At 37.7% G+C, this 21,920-nt stretch overlaps 1 protein-coding gene across 1 annotated transcript in view; it reads right to left on the bottom strand.

Moving 5' to 3' along the window:
- The window catches only part of PCSK5 (proprotein convertase subtilisin/kexin type 5), a 327,761-nt gene that overhangs the window by 29,433 nt on the left and 276,408 nt on the right, over positions 1–21,920 (bottom strand). Inside the window, exons 24-30 of the mRNA XM_075211001.1 lie at positions 21,538–21,606; positions 18,475–18,517; positions 16,212–16,354; positions 12,942–13,139; positions 6,172–6,255; positions 3,462–3,642; positions 1,064–1,281 (exon numbers count right to left, since the gene is read on the bottom strand). Of these exons, the coding sequence (XP_075067102.1) occupies positions 1,064–1,281; positions 3,462–3,642; positions 6,172–6,255; positions 12,942–13,139; positions 16,212–16,354; positions 18,475–18,517; positions 21,538–21,606 (936 nt within the window). The remainder of the gene's footprint in view (positions 1–1,063; positions 1,282–3,461; positions 3,643–6,171; positions 6,256–12,941; positions 13,140–16,211; positions 16,355–18,474; positions 18,518–21,537; positions 21,607–21,920) is intronic.

Here is a 21,920-nt window from a genome sequence, read left to right as displayed (position 1 = left end):
TCACAATCTTTTACAGTGGTGGTTATGACAGATGAATAGCACAGATCTGAAGGTAAATCGCGTAAACCGTGTTTAGTGTGTGAATAGGTTTGCTGATGTGGGATCCCCCCAATTTTGCAAGTACCAACACTAGGCTTTTCCAGGTCGGGCTGGTGGCACAATAGCCGGGAAACCCACAGAATGGGGTACTCATGTCATAGTGCCAAACCAACCCTAGACCATTAACACATGCCTGGGTTCTCAGACAAAGGGTAGCATTAAGCAGTGAAATTACAGAATTAAACCATCCTTTTTTCTAATAAAAAAGCAAAATTTCAAGAAAAAGACAATCGTGCCTTACAGATACACTAGTCGTGTTAATGTAAATTGTAAAGTCTCCAAAAAGAAGTTCTTTCAAACATGGGTTGTTTTACTGATACACAACAACACTAGTGTGACTTTAAACAATAATTTTTGGTTATAAATTGGTTTTATGACCATTTAACGACTATAACTCTTTAATTGTAGCCAACTCCCAAAGCTTTTGTGATAAATTTTGGTATTCTTTGTAAATAGGATTCGGATTCAGACAAATCCATTTTTTTGGATTCCGGTTTGGACAGGTCCCTAAAAGAGTGGGTTCTCGTTCATCCCTAATAGATACATATGGTACTGCATAGTGTCTAGAAGATCACAAATACAGTATATATTGTTTTGGATTTTCATTTAAAATAATAATACAATATATATGATGAGAGAAACTGTTGATTTGGTGGTGTTGTGGAAGCATCTATTTCATTGATTTGGGGGGAAAGCTAGAGACTATAAGTAAATAGAGTGCTTTCTGCAGCTCCTATTACGTTTAAATGTGAGAAGTGTGTAATGCGTGCCAAATATTTCCCAGTGCACATAGAATGGAAAAAAAGTAAGGTCAACAGCAAAATTAGAATTTTACACCAATATTAAAGCAAATATTAATTAGCAAATATTCCGTCATCTGTAGCAACATATTATTATTATTATTATTATTATTATTATTATTATTATTATTATTTAAACAGGCAACAGAATACTGCAGTAGTACCTGTACAGGTTTCTTCATCCACACATACCAGACAGTCTGTAGGACAGCGTTTGCAGACACCATTAATGTCTGTGTATCTGGCAGAGCAGGTACTTTTACACGTGGTTTGCTCCAACACTTTTGGTGCATGGCATGACAAACAATAATCAGCGCGTTCAACACAAGTATTGCAGTCCTCACTGCATTCTGTACAACCCTTCCCCAAGCCAAAGAAACCTCTGTGCCAAGCATGATGGAAAAGAAAAGAGTGGTTGTTAGTAGAACATAGCAAAGGTTAATTGAAAATATATAGCAATGAATGCAACTGGAAATCAGACATTGTGCACCTCTTTTCCTACGTATGTACAATTCTCAAACAAACTAGGAACTTGTGATTTACCAATGTATTACCTTTTCCTGATGTTGAATAGAATGTCTACAGCATTAGCACAAAACTACAGCCTATGCAAATACTACCAGCTGGTGTAACAATAAACTTCTGGTGCCCATAAAAAGGTAGCACAGAAATCTAAACAATTGTTCCGTAAGGACCTCTAAAGCCCAAAATGTGAATTTTCACACTATGAAGACAACATGCATTGTTTAGTGTTAGCCAGGCATTCCACTGCATCTTTGTTAAAAAATAAAGCATTATCTCCCTCCTATGTTACAGAAAGTTAAAGCCCTCCCACATTTGTACATCTGTAGGTCAGTGTCCCAATGTAGGTCAAGAAGGTGGGGCCACAGTCATTTGAGCTGCTGTGACATTACTGCCAGTGCTCTGTATATGAATACAGAAAGTGTATTTCTGTAAAGCAGTCTGAAACCTGGCAGTCACTTTCTGTCTGCTCTAATAGAGAAGCATGTTTCTCCTAATAAGGCATCTTGCTGCAGAGAGTTAAAAAAACATGATGGACATATTTAGTATAAGTATTGACATAACAGGTACTTTAGCTCGCTCATACACAGCCTTTTACATACAGTATATCAATGTATAATAGTTGCTTTATTTTATCTTTACATTTGAATTTTGTCTTTTCATCTTCACCTTGTCAGATTATTATTTAAATAAAACAAATGAAATTATAATAATTAACATTTCCTGTTTACTAAATATCATTGTAGTCTACTAGGTATCTGTCACATCTAATAATATATGGTAATTTGTAAGTAAGTATGTTTGTAAGTAATAGATATCCTCTGCAGATAATCCAGGCTTCTCTCACACTGGGTATATTGACATTGTCATATGACTATTTGCTCATCCTTCACTGTGTTCTCAGGGATGTCCTGAACTTACTGTTCCACATCAGGCCAGTATTACCCTTTAAAGATTACAGTCATTATTTATGGCACATAGCACATACACCCTTTTTATCTCTCATCAGTTTTCACTTGTGCATATACTGAGTTTTAATGGACACAAACACTTTTTGGATCAGTGAAGATCTTTACGGTTAATACTAAAAAAATATAGGCAATAATTTGGGCCCAAATTAAGGACTGATCTTCTAGGAAAGGAATGACTTTGAGAAGTTATAAATTATATACAGTAATTGGAATCATTCGCAGAACACAGTCTTGTAAATGAAAAGGCTTTTTCTAGCATTACCATATTTACCCAGCAGCAAAAGGGCCCCTTTGAAACAAAGTGTTTCCTGGATTCAAAAAACATTAATGTTGTTAGCACTGTACTATTTCACAGCTAATACTTTCTTGTTGTTTGGTTTAAGAATATAAGATTATTTTTCAATAAATGATCAGGTTTTACTTTATGATTAGGGGCTTGATTCATTAAGGATCTTAACTTAAGAAACTTCTTATTTCAGTCTCCTGGACAAAATCATGTTACAATGCAAGGGGTGCAAATTAGTATTCTGTTTTGCACATAAGTTAAATACTAACTATTTTTTCATGTAGCACACAAATATCAACTTTAAATTTCAGTGTACAAATAAGCTATCAAGTATTTGTGTGCTACATGTAAAAACAGTATTTAACTTATGTGCAAAACAGAAAACGAATTTTCACCCCTTGCATTGTAACATGGTTTTTTCCAGGAGACTGAAATAAGAAGTTTCTTAAGTTAAGATCCTTAATGAATCAGGCCCTAGGTTTTTACTTTAATCGAGCTGAATGCAGGAGCTCCTCTACCTCTTCTTCCCAAAGGAAGACACAATGATCTATTTAGAACTTTGAATTATAATCACATTTTATATCACTTCGGTTTGAGGAGGTGTAACAGATGATGTAATCCAAACCAATAACTGCTTAACATGTGATGTACAGGAGACAGTATCATTCAAATATATTTAGAATTATCCCAGGAAACACAGTAAGAATATTATTTATATAGTAACATTAATTATAGAGTGGACCATAGTACGTCATAATAATTTGACAACTGTGATTCTCTTACTCTGGGCACGTCTTATAGCATCTCCCAACATGTAGGTAGTCGTGTATGCACTTCAGACATTCATTGTTTTCCGAGCAAATATCACAGTCTACTGTACATCTCTCACATCGTTTGTCCACTTTATTACTGAACGTTCCTTTAGGACATGAAGTAACACAGTTTTCATCATGAAGAAATTTCCCTGTAAGAGCAGTAAATATAGTATGATACTTATGAAAAATACTAGCAGTAAGACACAACTATATAGGTGACTGCTTCAGCCACAATACATGGGGAAGGGGAAATAATAGATTGAAGTTGATAGACTTTTATGTATACCAGCAGAGGGTCCTATGGATCTTAACCATTATAAGTGAACCACAAGGTAAGTAAAGTTGCCACTCCTGGGTTCACCATAATTTATTACGCAGATGCCCATTGCCCCACTATGGGGGTCTGGAAGAGCTATAGTAATTTACAGTACAGGGCTATCTACATCATATTCAATGCTTGACCCACTTTCTTTTTATAATACAGATACCAGCCCTACACTGACCAGCTTAGGTATTGGATTATAATGATAATCAGCCCTGGTTGGCCAGAATTGCAGTTGGCTGTATCGTTTGCTTTCACTTTTTGAAAACTATTAATTTATATACATTGTTTTACAGAGCAGGGGCCTGATTCATTAAGGATCTTAACTTGAGAAACATCTTACAATGCAAAGGGTGCAAATTAGCATTCTGTTTTGCACATTAGTTAAATACTGACTGTTTTTTCATGTAGCACACAAATATCAACTTTAAATTTCAGTGTACAAACAAGTTATCAAGTATTTGTGTGTTACATGAAAAAACAGTCAGTATTTAACTTATGTGCAAAACAGAATGCTAATTTGCACCCCTTGCATTGTAACATGGTTTTGTCCAGAAGACTGAAATAAGAAGTTTTTCAAGTTAAGATCCTTAAGGAATCAGGCCCCATATTCTCTTATTAATGCATCTACATTTTCCTGGGTCTGAGGTGGTAACATTTTTCAATGGAAAAACAATAAAAAAAAACCTTCAAAATACAAAATAATAGTGCTCTCTGTTAAAATATAAATTAACTTCAAAATGTCAATATACAAAGGGTCTGATTCATCAAGGCACGTATCTGCCGATTTTGAGCGGATCGTAAGCAAATTCACTCTGTGCTTGCCCAGAACCAGGAGATACTGTGAATGCAGCCCTGTCCGCTCAGTCTTCAAACTCAAAGGACACTAACTACAGCCTGCGATTTCTGGGAGTGAACAGGCGGGGAAGGGGTATTTTGCCATAGTCTATATATAGTTGGAGCATGTCAAACTCAAGCTCACGCAGCCACGTCCGAATCCAGCTCTGAGCGTCTCAAAGTTACTTGTTTTTCTGCCGTATATCTTGCTCCAGCTACAGGGCTAGTCTGATCAGTTGTGATGACTGTCTCGTGTGTATTCTTTAACATGTATTTGCAACCAGGAGCAACTGTAAAAATGTATGTTATGTTCAGTAGACATTAAGAACATCCTAATAAATGTTTTTCATGAGTATAATTTTTTTTTCTTTTTAAAAACAAAAAACAAAACTTTTGTATGTTACTGCTTGATCATTAATGACTATATTATTAACAGGTGACAATATATATATATATATCATTATATAATCTTGAGATCCGTGCCTTGATGAATTCAGGAGTGCGCTAAGCCAAACGCAGGTTGCGCTCGGTGTGCATGCATAGATGAATCAGGCCCAAAGTGTTAGTAGAATGAAGGAAAGAACAATATTCAATGCATAATAAACAGGCAAAATTGCTGAAATCATTACTTTCAGTAAAAAATAATGATAACACTCCCTTCGAACTCTGATTAATGTCTTAATTTTGTATTGACTGTGCTGCAATATATAGCCTGATTCATCAAGGACACAAAGTGAACGTAATTGGCGTTTTTTCTTAATAGGACAGAAATTGCGCGCATGTATGCCCGTGTTTAAGTACAAGTGGATCTCAAGAAACGTTTGAGAGTATATAAGTACGCTATGGCTATATGGCACTTGCCGCATGCAGATAGACATAACACACTGCAGGATACGCACAATGAATATGTGCAAGATAAAGTCACATCAGAACGCACAGAAAGAAACATATTAAACACATTACCACTTCTTAATAATATAATCATTAATAAAAATACATTTCATTTTTGTTTTTTACATGAAGTACATTTATCAGGATGTTTTAATGTCTACTGTACATAAAATGCATTTATACAGTTGCAGTTCATAATTGCAAACACATGTTCTAGCATGCATACGCATCTGTCATCACTATCACTCGGCACATACACGTGCCCCGGTAGCTGGTGCAAGTGATGTGGTTAAAAAAACGTACCTGAGAGATGCCCAGAACTTCAATCAGACGAATATACGTGCGCTCGAGCTTGGCATGTCTTTATTGTACATTGCCTACGTGCATACGCCCCGTTCTGCCCTTGAAATTGTAGGCAGACGGAAGTGTTCCTTTGAGATGACTTGCGTGCACTTACATTTACTGGCGTATAGACCATTTCTGAGCATGCGCAGAGCATTTTTACGCAATATACCTCCCTTTTGAATCAGGCTCTTTATGTCCAGAAAACAGGCCGAGAGGATCCTTAAAGGCTGCAAGAAGAACTAAAAGACAGATTCAGCAGAAGGAAAATGTTAATGAAACTCACCTGAGTGGCAGGAAGTGCACGCAGTCGCAGATACATTGCAGGTCTTACAAGAGACATCACACTGCTGGATTTTTTGTAAATATTCTAGAAAAAAAAATTCAATTTAAAAATATGTTTTATATGTATTGTTATGGGAATCATTTACATGGATGTCTTTCAATAGATTTCAGTAACTAAAGATCAGACCTCCTTCTCATCAGGATTTTACACAATGTGGATTTTGTGTAAAGGTGTAACATTCACGTTACTGTCTACAATTGTCTAAAACATACAAACTTATTTTTTACATATGTGGATTTAGTTACATGTTTGGGAGGAGTCATACTGAATATTTTACAAGCTACAAATCAGAGAAAAGATCGAAAAATCGATATCCAGTACACAGTTGAGATTAAAATATATAATAATGTATTTCCACGAAATAGCAAAAAGTATTGATAGGTTGTCAGACTCAGGCTCTGGTTTTACAGCCAAGGTCGCCACACTGGTTGCTGCTCCTACCACACACTAGGTATAAAGTTACGAGTGATGCCAATAAAAGACAACATTTCTATTTATTTAGTTATCTTGGTGTAGGAGTTCTGTAATGAGTACAGTGCTCCCTCTTCACAGCAGCAGCTTAAAACATATGCCAAAAGTGGTGTTACAGCAAAGGCCAGGGGCGCACGGAGGATTGTTGGGGGGGGGGGGGGGTTTCTCCCCGCCGACCCCAAAAAAAACCCCCCAATACAGCACCGCCACGGACGCTTCTTTGACAGTGCCGCGGCTGCTGTATAGGACAGTGGCCACTTAGTTAGCGCAGGGGGGGGGGTTTCTAGAGACTCAGAAACCCCCCCTGCGTGCGCCACTGAAGGCGGTGTTATAAAGAGAATGACCTATATATGGGGTATTGTATCTAATACTGTAAATTATAAGGATAATAGTCATATTAGGTAATGGAAATCCAATTTGACTTTAAATATCTGCAACTATTTATCATGTAACAATTGTAATGAACAGTGAAATGATAACATCAGAACAATTATAAGGAAGGCATCAATACTCACCGTTTATACTTTTATTATTTATACATATATAAGCTTAACTTTTGTAATATAATGGCATTAATATATTTTTAATGTACTTTTGTTTGAATAAAAATTCCTGGTGGTAACAGAGGGCAACATTATAAGGCGGTGGAATATAGCCACTGGTGCTTTAGTATGTCTAAAAGGCCCCAGATTAAATTTTGTATCAGGGTCCAGGGGCTTTTAGCTATCTCACATGAACTTTATTACTTAACAGAATCTACGAAACGAGGACTGCCCATAGGAAACCAGGGCAGAGGATAACCATTGCCTTGGAGGCAAAAAATTGAAATCTAGGCCGGATTATGAGTAAAAGTGTGGAAACCTTAATGAAAAAGAGCAACACCAAGACAGTCTATTGTAAAAAGTTTTTCATACAACTTTAAAACACTGATGGGTGCTTTAAAAGCATATTCTACCCACAATAGTACAAATCAGGATAAAAGTATTTGTGCAATAATTAGAAAACAAAAATACAATAAATGTATACATTTGAAAATGATTAAACTAATATTATTGATCTATTGGCCTGGTACTACCAATATTCTGTCTATTGTGTAATTTAGCATTTTAGGGTCTGCTGTGTTGCTAGTCTGTGCACTAGGTGGCAGCACAATACCACATAATGTAATATACTAATTGTATTCACCCTTTTTCATCACCTTATTTTCAGCTGTTTATGTTTTCCACAAGCATTTCTTAAATTTGCAACATCAGTCTCAGCACTCTAAAGTAAATTATGATACAAGCACCACATGTGTCTTACATTCATGAAAGAGGGGTAAAATATAATTTTTTTGGGTGGAAAAATGAGTCTTCAACCCAAAAAAAATCTGATTACTTAAATGTCATTTCCATTTGGACTACTGCAGGAAAGAATATTTAATTTTTAAAGAGGTAATTATCAGATGAGGGAGTGTTTGCATGTAATTACATTTTAGATGGAAAGTGCAACTTTCGCATTTATTTATAACATTGTCAAGACAAGATTTTCTCTTGTGTATATGACACTTCATTACATTATATTGTGTACAAATAGGGTATTGAGACTGTCACATCTATTACTAACACTGTCAAGCCGCATCTCTACACTATCGTTAGGCATAAGTGTACACATGCAGAAAAACTGTAGCTTTGGGGTTAGATGTATGTGGTTACGCCTTTTGCGACATAATCTTTATATGTATGTTCGGATGTAAAATGTGTCAATCTCTAGTGAATGTGTATATTACACTGCTCACAATACACCTACCATTCTGAGATGGCGGTATCCGAAATCATGCAAATTGTGTAATTTTTGCCCCCAGGAAGTCGGTGGGATCTGGGAAAAAGGACTACTCCCCCAGGGGCCTGTGAGAACTACCCAAAATTTACAAGTAGCTAGGGCATCCTGGGAGAGTAGGCAAGTATATTGTAACTGTTTAATAGGGAGAGCTGCGCGGGAATCAAAATCACTGAAGAGACACTTAAAGAGACATTTCTCTTTACATGCAACCAGGAGGAATCATCAAGATCATCAACTTTTATTAATATAGGGCCAACAGAATAATGAGTGTGAAAGTGACTAAATGCTATTTTATAAAGTTATGGCTGTGTTATGGTATTGTCTGTCTGTCTGTGTGTGTTAGGGAATTTAGACTGTAAGCTCCAATGGGGCAGGGGCTGATGTGAATGAGTTTTCTGTACACTGCTGCGGAATCAGTGGCGCTATAGAAATAAATGGTGATGATGATGATGATGATGTTGTGTGTTGGCCACTGTTGCATTTTGATTGGCTCTTTTGTTTTGCAATTATTGGTCTGATTATAAAAGTCCAATTTGTAAATGATATTGTAAACCTTAATTTAGTCATACAAATTACAAGTCTAGAGAGATTGATTGGCTCAACTCTGTCATCAGATTAATTTCTGGTTGGTCTGTTAGGAACAGTTCAGAAGCAAACAGGCATTCTTGGAAAAACTATTTTTAGTAGCAATCATTTGATTTGATAGCTTAAAATTAAAGAGAAAGTCTTGTTCCCTGCTACTTTAAAAAAAAAATCAGTCATAACAGTTCTTGTGGCCGAAAGCCCCCCTTTTCAGGAGGGCAGGGGGGCTCATCTGAACTCACCACTGCCCCTGTTGTCTTCTATTAAATGCATCAGGGGCTCCAACGAAGTGAAAAGAGCCACTCGTTTTTCTGAAGCAAGTGCTGCACATTGTAACAATAGATCTAGTAGTAGCATTTATATTCTTCTTCTCTAGGAGAATCCTTTATTGTGAACTGTCTGGCAACGGGTTAAACAGTTTTACTCTTCATAGGAACTGTGCCTGAGACAAATTGTAAATATCCTCCCAAGAGGAGGCACTACAGCAGGAAATAACAATTGTGATGGAACATAAATTTTATAGATGTAATTGGATGTGAGCTTTTAAGACCTCACAAGACTCTCAGGGGTCCGAACCTCTATAAAATATTGTTTTGTGGGCTGTATCTGCACAGATGTACATTTATTTTATTGGCAAGATGATCTTATATTTTTTGGTTTAGGTTTTTTTTTTTCTTTATTCTACATAACAATCTAACAGTGATCAAGAATTGTTAAATTCCCGGTCCTCCTGGACCACGTCAGTGATAAATATTATGTGGAGAGAGGGCTCAAGTTGGTGTTCTTGAAAAACTTTAAAAAGTAATTGCTTTTTCTGAATAATTTAAGTTTGTGACAAGATGTGTAATGTGAGGATTGATCAGGTTTAAAGAAGAGTGAAACCCAAAAAATGTCAATATTTCATTTATAATCAAATGTAAGGAGTATTTTAATTATGCTTGTGAATGTGATGCATTGGCAATATGTGTTGGTTACATCAATTCTACAATTTCCAATTTGGTTACTGGAAGCTGCTAGTATGATCTATCCTAAAGTGGCGGTTACATTGCTGTACATGGTAAAAAATGCACATTTCCAGTATTAAGTATCAGTCACTATAAATTCCCAAACTGGCATTATGAATAATGTATAATAGTGTGCACTGTACAGTACAGTGGTGCTAAATATACACAGATGACCTGATGTAAGTCCAAATGCCATTAGCACACCAGTTGCATTTTAAAAAAAGATTCCAGAACTAGAATTAATGCTGTATCCACGTGTGTATAGTTGTGTGTGCCTGGGTGAAAAGGGAATCTGTCCGAGTCAATGGGTGCCAAGTGTGTTTCTAGCATGTACTTGGCAGCATTCTAGATTGGAAATTTAGAAGAGATTAACTCACACCCCTGATCCAAAAACATACCCAGAACTGTTCAAACCGCACCCTGTTCACTCAAGCTCCTCCCCTTTCCATTGAAAAGCAGGACTATCCAGGGAAAATCAGGACTGTTAGTTACTTTCAATGGGATGACCTTTGTATGCTCTAGGCACAATGTAAATATAAATAAGTGATGTGAATGTATTAGTGAGCATTACTTAGGCAACATTATAACTTGTGCCAGTATGCACATTCATATCACGAACCACAAGGCCATAAAATGTTGCATAAAGCACCTGCAAACATGAACTTGAGAAAAGTGGGAAGAGGGCATGTACCAGTGTATGTACCTGGTAACATAGGCACATTCCATAGTTTCATATTTCAATAAAATATGGTGTACCTGTACATCTGGCTTTTTAATGGCCCATAACTAATTACACTTTAATATCCTGTCTCCCCATTTTGTGGATAATGCTGCAAATCAGTGCAACTTGTATCCAGGCTACATCCACAGGTCCTCTGTTAAGGTGCTAATGTTGTAAACAGGTTGAGGCATACCTCCCAACATTTAAACTCCTAAATATAACATGGCAATGCCTCCTCCGAAAGAGGACAAGGTCACGTCACATTAGGGTCGTGGCCACACTCAAGGGGGCATGTCTAGCGCTTTTGAAATGCTAGGCTGTCCCAAACTTCCCGCCCTTCCCCTAAAAATACCATTGACTAGACACACACACTGCACACAACTGCCTCTGTTGAACAGAGACATAACGCCTACTTTACAATGTGTTGGCAGGGGCACACACAGGATTTTTAAGGGGGATTTCCTCCCCACTCAAAAAAAAATGAGAGAGCTGCTGCGCATGCGCCCGCTTCTTTGACAGCGCCGCGGCTGCTATATAGTACAGTGCCGTTATGTAGGGGCACTTCTTTAGCGGAGGGGAGGGGTTTCTGGAGACCCAGAAAGCCCCCCTGCGTGCGCCCCTGGTTGGGACAAATGCACCAATTTGTTGGACACCAGGCAGTCACCTCAAATCAGAACTCCTGTTGAAATTAGGACAGTTCTGAGGAATGGGATGGTTTTGTATTTTCCCTACAGTTACTTATATGCAGTAAGCAACAAGCAATAAATGAGCATGCAGATTACTGATTTGCTTTAGAGTGCCGGGCTTCATAATTCATAATGCCCAGAGCCTGTCACCTACACACAGTGCAGGCAGCCATTTTGTATGCTGTACCAATATTCATGAGCATGCAGTTTACCTTAAGAATACTGGTCATTAGTTGTGACTTTGGTGAGGTCACTGTAAATTGATAGGCTATATGCTCAAAATGTCAGTGCAAATGCCATTTTGTGGCATGATATGGGTATTTGACCAATATAATAAAAACATTCAAATAAAAATAAAACATGTTATAATGACAGTCACAATATCCCCTCTCTCTCTTGTGATTTCCAAGGACAGTTCCCAAAACTGGAATGTGTGCATGCATCTATCAAATACACTAGGAAGTCAAACTAGGCACAATAAGACCAGCTCTGTGCACCCAAATGTTTTGCATGTCCTTAAATGACCTTCATTGTGTATAGGTGTCACATGTTCCTAAAAGAATATTTTTTTTCTCCTTTTCTTCATAGAAATAACGAATGCTGCTTGCTCAACAATGTAAAGAGAACAGGGATAGAGACAAGTAAAAAATGTTACATTAGCAGTAAAGTGCAAAATAAAGCCCCATTAAACCTATACTATTCAAGTGTAATAATAATAATGACTTTTACACATCCAGAGGAGAAGTGAATATTATACAGCATTTCTAAAAATAAATATAACAAGGAGCAGCAAAATATTACTGCTGTTGGTGTCCTGGTAAGTTTTAATATAAGTATAATTACATGAGAATTAAAGGGGTTATCAACAACTATATAGATATACTCATTCATGCATAAATAGGCACATGATATTAGAAAATGATATTTATTCTGATGGTCTGCATGTCTGCAGCATCACAAAGGCATTAATATCAACAAATGTGCATGTCATTTAAATGTATATCTAAAAAGAGCTATAGTTTACATTTATTTTGTGTGAATACCTTTTTTTGTACACAGTACAACATTTCCCTGCTTTATTGTTTGGTATGGTCAAGTTGGACAGATCCAGCCATTGGTTGTTTAGGTTAAATGGCCAGATCCTATGAGGCACAATTACCGTTTTTGGGTAATGACTGCACACACACAAGCAGATGGCAATTAGTCAAATACTAGATCCTCCACCAGCTGATTATATGTTAATCAAGAATGGTGGTTATTTTGGGCTCACACATGTAGCAATTTGGGAACAATTTACTCTACAACAACCAAATTTACAATCCAATTTGCTACATGTACATGTATATTTAGCTCTGTGATTTTCAGTTCATATTACTGTTGTCTAAATTTTGCAATGTCAAACTAGTAAATATTTTTCTGGCATACCATTTAAATAGGTTCCTGGCAGTATTGTGGAATGACTCACGCATGTCCCATCTTCAAATTGAAAATTTGATTTGCAAGTTGTACATTCATCGAAGTCTGGTCCAATACATGATTCACATGTTTTGAAGCAAGTATCACATTCTCTGCCTATATCATCAGAGTAGAATCCAAGACCACAGTCACTTATGCAAACTCCATCTGTGAAGGTAGGATAGACAACATATAGCATTTCAAGTACGAGTAATATTTTAAAGTTTCATGGAATTATAGACATTTGAATTCTAGTTGGTTTTAATGCAACAAACTGAACAGTGGAGCCTTGTCTAAATGGCTAAAAGTTGATAATAGCTGGATAATAGTTACAGGTACATTAATGCACTTAGCTGTTGTGGAAAAAGATCTGTGCACTGCAAACCTAGAAAAAAGTTATACTTAGCTGTTCATAACCGTACAGTGCTGTATTATCTGGATATCTTAGATATGGATGTCCAGAGTGTTGTGTCAAAGGACTGTGTGATCTGTGGATAGTTGGCAAGAGAGGGAGCGGGGTGGTTAACATGCAGTGGCAGAACTACCATTGGTTCTTCAGGTGCGTTGCACCAGGGCCCATAGAGATTATGGGGCCTGCTGCACAGCAGATGCAGAGGGCTGGAACTAGCGAGCTGTGGTCCCTGGTTCCCTCCTCCCCTCTTCCTGCAACGGAGCCCACAGCTTGCTAGTTCCGTCTCTATAAACATGGATAGTATGAGCTACATATAGTTGCAAAATAAATCACAGGACATTTACCAACTGATGTACTATTTAGAATTGTATCTCCTTATACCTGGAGGAACGGGAGACTGCAGGACAAGTGTAATTGCCTCACAATGAGACATGGACGTATCTGTTTCGGGTGCATGAGGGCTAGTGCAACAATGCGTAATGATGATGATGACTGATGATAGCCGCTTGTGAATAGCTATGTATTGGTAGTACTTTAATCATTGCCATATGGCTCTGTTATAGAAAGTCTTTTCTCATTACTTAACTGACATTTCCGTATAGACTACTTCAAGAAAGGATATTCTCATTTTATTTCTTTTAAAGGGGAAAGCAACAGATGATCGTATTTAATTTAATTTGTATTTTGCATTTGTGCTTGTATTTAATTGTATTTTTTAATTAAATGTGTTTTTGGCATTTATTAATAAGTGTGGAGACAATATTCTCTCTTGTGTATATAACACTTCCATACTTAACTATTAATTGTGTACATGCAGGGTAATGCGGCTTTCGCATTTATACTAATACTGTCCAGCTACATCTCTACCCTATTGTGAAGCGTAAGTAAATGCACTTCTTGCGCCTGATGTAAGCCTGGTGTAAATGCTACTACTTTTGAGCTGGTAGCAACTTGAGATGCGTCCGACTCAACATATGTGCATAAATATGTTTGTTTTTTTACGTAGGTCTTTTGCAACGTATGAGTGAAAAATTGTAGAAGATATATGTAGCTGTGTGAGTCAATAATGTGAGATTGTATATGAATGCTTCTGAAACAAATCTTCCACAGTAGACTTCCACAGCTATAGTTTGCACGGTTTTATATTTATTTCCTGATAATAATAATAATACATAAATTGCAAATTATTCTGTAATTTATTTCGCACCACTAAGCAGCTAACACAAACGATCTTCACCATCCTATTTATCCTCTCACCCACCTTGAACAGACCCTGCAGTCCTCACCCACAACACTCCAGGGGGTAAATTTATTGAGCTGCAGAATTAAAAAAGTGGAGCTGTTGCCTATAGCAACCAATCATATTCTAGTTATCATTTACTTAGTGCATTCTACAAAAAGACAGCAAGAATCTGATTGGTTGCTATAGGCAACATTTCCACTTTTTCAAACCCTCAGCTTGATATATTTACCCCCAGGAATTCAAATCTCAGATATCCAGGTATTCCATGCAATGCTTCAGAGCTTCAAATGGCTAAGATGGTTGAATCATGTACATCAGTGCTGTAATTCTTTAATAATAATATTATTTTAGCAATTCGGCACATTTTACCACAATTACTCCAACTGTAATAATTAACTAACATAAAATTTAGGTATTAATTAACTCAGGAAAGTTAGATCTTGTATTAAAATGTCTTCTGTGATGCTCCATTCTGTCATAAGTGCCCTCCATAAACAGTACATATCAGTACTCATACTTTTTCCTCGATAGGGATAAGGATAGGGATCCATAGGTTAATGTGTTTTTATTAGAGAGCAAAAATTAAATCTCTTCAGCTGACCGAATAGTACATAATATTTGTAACCAGTATTCTACACTAATATTGTCTGTTAAGATGATGGAAAACAACATATATCTTTTTATGATTATTAAGATATTGTTGTTCCAGTCAAGTCCCTGAATTCTGCATTCGCATTAAAAGACAAAATATGTGATCTACTAAAGTACAAATCGGATATCACACAACAATGAAAGAAACACATCTTTATAGATGTAACAACATTCACGTCAAATCAGGTGACCTTCCGAAGCCTTTTCATTAGAATGACTACATTATATTGCCTGACAAACCTTAAAAACTTTCAAGTTCAAATTCACAATTTAGCATTTCATAATAACGTGCGGGTGTAAGGTCAGATCACTCGAAATAGGAACGGGGAAAAACAAACAAACATATTTCCTGTATATCATTGAGGTAGGTTCTTGCTAATTTAATAATGTTCTTGCAAATGCTAATAAGGCTGGTGACTGTCACATGTTGGAAAGCAGCATATGCACATAATATAGATGATTGAGTCACATTGGGACATCACGGAGATCTCTCTCACCTTTATATTCTTAAACTGGGTATTGTGATTTTCAGATGGTCTAACATGAGTGGATTTACCCTCGTCTTTCTGGGACCTTTATAAACAACCGCTATTAATCCTAAGCATTCTATCAATTTCAGTTTTAGCCTGCAACAAACATATTAGCGTCATTTATTGACAGTGCAAGATAAAACTGCTTGCCTAAACATTAGTGTACATGGCCACTGCCTGAGTATACTAAACCATGTCCACTTACAACATGCAAATATTTTGCTGATGGAGACCGCTTGTCGGGAATGATACTGCACACAACTAGCTACACCTATCAACTGCCTTGAAATGCTCATCTTACAGCCTGTGTTATGCATGTTCACAAATGCAACAATATTTGCTTGAAAAGACACAATGTTGACCCTAAACATACCTTGGTTTTACGGCTGGTGTAATAAACTTACCTTTGAGATAAAAACCTTCTTCACAATATTGACACTCATCTTCATTGCAGCTCAGGCATGTGGGGTCACATGGAATGCAGCTCATTAATGAATCTCTAATATAAGTGTTATCGGGACAGATTGTGTAGCAGAAATTCTGAAACCTGTATGAAAATACATTATTTTTACAGTAAATCGAGGGTAATGGTCGCTTGACAAAAGCTGTTCTATTTATGGTTTATTAAGCCTTTTACTGCAGGCATATAAGAAAAACAGATCCCATATGCATCAATGGTATTTGTGGCTACATTTGTTCCAGACATGTATAGGCAATGGTCCAAAGATGCATGCATTGTGTAAGAGGATGTAGAAATTTAAGATTAATACACACAAACAGTTTTAAGTCTGTCTACAAATAGTATAGACCAGTGGTTCCCAAACTTTTTCAATTTGTGGCACCCTTAGAGTCTCCATAATTTTTTTCAAGACACCCCTCCAAAATAAATACAGAGCAGTCCTGTTTTTTAAGTATTTGAGTTAAAATAACATAATAAGTATTTAGGTCAGGACAGAAATACTTAGTAAGTTGTTTGCAAAAATATATACATAAATCCAAGGGAAAATAATATTTTTATATATTTTTTTCAATTATTTTTCTGTCAAAGAATAATTCACAGCTAATATTAAGAGGAATAAGATCAAACAAAATAAAACAACAACATGTACAAAAATCATCACACTGTGCCCTTCATCCACACACTCTGTGCCCCTTCATCCACACACTCTGTCTGCCCCTCTTCATCCACACACTCTGTCTGCCCCTCTTCATCCACACACTGTCTGCCCTCTATATCCACACACTGTCTGCCCCCCTTTATCCTCACACTGTCTGCCCATCTTTATCCTCACACTGCCTGCCCCTCTTCATCCTCACTGTCTGCCCCTCTTCATTCTCACACTGTCTGCCCCTCTTCATCCTCACACTGTCTGCCCCTCTTCATCCACACACTGTCTGCCCCTCTTCATCCACACACTGTCTGCCCCTCTTCATCCACACACTGTCTGCACCTCTTCATCCTCACTGTCTGCCCCTCTTCATCCCCACACGGTCTGTCCCTCTTCATCCTCACACTGTCTGCCCCTCTTCATCCTCACACTGTCTGCCCCTCTTCATCCACACACTGTCTGCCCCTCTTCATCCACACACTGTCTGCCCCTCTTCATCCACACACTGTCTGCCCCTATTCATCCTCACTGTCTGCCCCTCTTCATCCACACACTGTCTGCCCCTCTTCATCCATTCACTGTCTGCCCCTCTACACCCACTCACTGTCTGCCCCTCTTCATTCTCACTCTGCCCCCTCCTTCATTCTTTTGCCCCTCCATTGCTGTTTCCTTTCACCTTCCCCTCCATTTCTTTACTTACCATACTTGGCCTTCTTTCTTCTATTTCTTCTGTCTTCTCTTCTATCTTCTTACCAATGCGGCGGCGCCCAGGACACAGCAACCACTTCTCTCTTGCTGCTTCTCACTGAATATGTTGGGCATAATGATGTCACACCCGACATTCAGTGAGAAGCGTGGAAGTAGGAGGTTGCTGGGTCCCGGGCATCGCCGGATTGGTAAGTTGTTTTATGTCTTTTTTGTCCCCTGGCCACGGCACCCCTGTGACAGCGCCGCGGCACCCCTGGGAGCCGTGGCGCACACTTTGGGAACCGCTGGTATAGACAATAGTTACAAAGTTGCCTTTGCTATCCAGGAAGTGGTATGAAAGAGGTTTTTAATTTAACATAGTGCTCTCACTATGACATGTTTAGTTCTCATTATTGAATTTCACATAACATTAATTGCATTTTCTATACCTTTGAGACTTTGTGAGTGAAAATAAGCTCAAAAGGTATTTTTTTTTTACACTTTATCAGATTTGAACACTATTTTCAATATAACAAAGTGGGGAAAAAAAACCCATACCACACACGAATTGTACACTTGACTGCCTAACATATTAATTCCCCTGTAATAAGCACAATTAAGTAAAGAAAAACATGAAGTCAGAGTATTTCATAGTATAATATCTGCAAAGTTGAAATCACATACTGAGATAATGGTATTTTTTAAACTGGCTACATTTTTCTTCCCCCATAGCCCACAGGACGCCCCTGATCCCTGATTTCCTTAGTCACAGCAACATTGTCTAGTAGTGTGTAAAAGTTGCTCTAACTTGGAATGCAGGAAATTTAATATCAATCAAAGAGATTATATTTCAATAAAAAGGAGAACTTACATGTAATAGCCGTCTAAGCAGGAGGTACACTGTTCAGTATAATCTAGGACAAAAAGAGAATCATTACAGTATTTGTGTCCAGAAGCAACTAATATGGATTTGTGTTCTTTGATTTGCGACATAAAAATCTTATAAGCACTATTATTAATTGTGATTAATTGACACTGCATTGCAATGACCTTTTTGTGCAATGAAAGGGTTTAAAATAAATGTGCTTCTTAAAAACAAGTGATTTGGATGTGTAGGACAGGCGAAGGCCGATGGCCACTGCATACTACGTATAATAAATGAATGTAGCACAGTTTATATACTCTCAACTGAGGTCTCACAGACATGGACCAAATTAAAATGATTTACGTATGATTGTTATTGCTCAAAGCTCTTCTTAAAAATGCCATCTTATCATTCAAGCTTGATTAATGCACCAAGGTTAAAGAAGGTAGTAAACAAGCTGACACCGACTTTAGCTGCATTGAATATATTTAGCCTAAAGACCAGAAACGTGTGGAAAATGTCAAATAAAAGACTGGAATAGAAGTGCCAGTCTTCCAGGAAGGTTTTCAGCAAATAAATGTTCTGTGCACCCTACTTGTTAATTACGGTATATTATTTAAGTAAAGCAGATAAGAAATATTTGTGAGCTTGGTGGCTTAGTGGTTAGTACTTCTGCCTCACAGTACTGGGGCCATGAGTTTAATTCCTGACCATGGCCTTATCTCTGTGCAATTTGTATGTTCTCCCTGTGTTTGTGTGGGTTTCCTCCGGGTGCTCCAATTTCCTCCCACAATCGGAAAACATACTGGTAAGTTAATTGGCTGCTAACAATTTGACCTTAGGCTTACTTGGTCAGTGTGTGTATGTTAAGGGATTTAGACTGTAAGCTCCAATGGGGCAGGGACTGATGTGAGTGAGTTTTTCTGTACAACCCTACAGAATTATACTGCTTTCATACTGCCGCCCCGGCAATATCCCGGGTTTTTCAAGCCGGGTGTTTTCCGGGGCTCAGAGGGTCCCAGCTAAGAAACACCATTCATACTGCACCTCGGACCCGGGAATTTCCCGGGTTGACCCCATTCATACTGCACAAGTCTGTGCCCTGGCAATTTGTGGGAGTCATCACCAGAGCAGTTTTCATTGGCTGAAAAATGGTGATACACAATATAATAATACAATAACACAATAATGAATAAAGGATACCTCCAATTGGCTTATATATTTAGTCGTACTAGTCTAGGAGGGCTTTCTGAAAGACATAAAGAGACTGGGAAACATATATTTAAGGAAAGGTTGTAGGAGCTTTTAAAGCTAGGCATTGCATATTTCAATGATTACCCCAAAAGACTAGACTTCTAGATGGAAAATTAATGGCCTCTTTTTGGCAAGCATAAAATGAATGAGAAATGCCTAATTCCAAATTGAAACTCCACACAGATAAGGCTAAATCAAACCCATGCCCGCAGTGTCGTGGACACATGGATTGGCTCCCACCAATGACATCCTCCTCCAGAGACAGGCAGAGAGCCAATCAGCTTGTTTTCTGTGCAACCCGGGTTGAAAAAGCCGGGTTGCACCATTCATAGTGCAGGCAACCTGGGTCCGACCTGGGAATTACCCCTCGATAAATCCCGGATTGAAGACCTGGGTTTTTAGACCCGGGATTTTTGACTTGTACCATTTATACTGCACCAAGACCCGGGTCGTTTGAGCTCGCCCCGGCAAAAACCCGGGATTTTGGTGCAGTATGAATGGGGTATTAGTGGCGCTATATAAATAGCTGATGATGATGAAACCAAAGTATGGAATAAACTCCTATTAAGGTCTGTATGCTGATCCTCACCTTTGTGCATATGTCCCTTCAAAAGCCTGATCAAATTGAGTTAGCAGTCTTACAATTGTTAATTACTCAAGGTATTTCAATAGTAAATAAACAAGATATAAGGAGAATCTTCAAAGACTTGTATGGTTAGAGCACATACTGGATTTCCTGAATAGTCATTATACCGATGTTATTCTGGAATATATCTTGAGAGTGTTTTAATACATTTGAATTTGAGATCAAACTGACCTAAGTAAATGTTTAATGTCTTCTAGTTTTCTGTTGGTAGATACTATACATGACTCTAACAGCTGCACTTGACAAATCAGTTTACATAGAAATCAGACTTCACTTTGACTATCATATGACTACGGACTAACACTTGCTGAATAATTGTTGATTATTTCTCTTTATCACACATTTCTCAAAATATAAAATACTGACACATACATCAATTCATTTTAACCAGCATTGATCAAGGACATATCTCTATTACGTACAAGTCACTGATTGCAACCAAGGCAAGATGACCTTCACTACTTACAGCAATGTGCCAAAATGAAAAACATTTCTAAGATAATGATGCTGCTGTAGGAAGAAATAGATGACAATATGCCATTGCTACAACAGGAAATGGTATTGGGAATGTAATGATTACATTTAATATGTTTGCAAAATCATAATAGTTATGGCTACAATATTTGAAGGAATACAGAATCCCACCAGGTGCATGCAGGGGGAATGGATTGTGACGTTATAGTGGCACTGGAAAATATTGTGAAAGTGTCCTCATGTCGTAGGTTGTGACAGATTATTGGTAGGCGGGATAAAATTAGCATGAGGCTGTCACATGTTTGTGTTTCCGCGTAGCATCAGTGCATCACCAATATGGGCGTGGTTATAATGTAAGGGCAAAGCTATATCTTTACTCAGTCCTAAGCTGCCATCATCCCCTTTCTTTCTCCTTAAAACATACTGACAAATCAGAGCGCACTGCTGTGAGATATACATGGCTCTTTTTTCACAAGAAGAGCAGCATGTAGTCATGACAAAATCCTTAAGCTCGGGTGCTTCTTGTCTTGATCCTGAAATGTTGGAGCCCTATTTGGGATAAGTACTATTCCCTTACTGGAAATCTATGCAAAAATTATATTTATTAGTTAGGCTTCCTTCACCCTAACCAACACAACATTACATTTAATAAATAGCTACCCACTATTACTGATTCCTTTCATATAGAAACCCACCTGCGTTGCACTCCCGGCATCCTTCGGCACATGACACACACTTTTCGGTGTCTGGATCTTCAACTTGTCCTGTATAAATAAAATGTTCATGGATGTATTATCAAAAACAATAGTTTGGTACAATCTAGTATATTTGGGAGAACAGCTCTTATCATCCTCATTGAGTTTTCCTGTTTAAAGTGAACCTGTCACCTACACACATTAGTGGAAGCTGTATTGGCAGCTTTTTCGTTATTGAAGGGAAAGCAGCCTGTTGACTAGTGGCAACAAGCTCTAATATTTAGCATTTGTCTGGGATATAGGGTAGGACAACAAGACAGAAGCCATTTGTCACAAAAAAGAACTTCCAAGCCCAGTTAGACCCCAGATCTTAATTCCATTGA

Source organism: Mixophyes fleayi, chromosome 1 (assembly GCF_038048845.1).
Source record: "Mixophyes fleayi isolate aMixFle1 chromosome 1, aMixFle1.hap1, whole genome shotgun sequence".
Taxonomy (NCBI): Eukaryota; Metazoa; Chordata; class Amphibia; order Anura; family Limnodynastidae; genus Mixophyes; species Mixophyes fleayi.
This window is presented reverse-complemented; position numbering and strand designations above follow the sequence as displayed.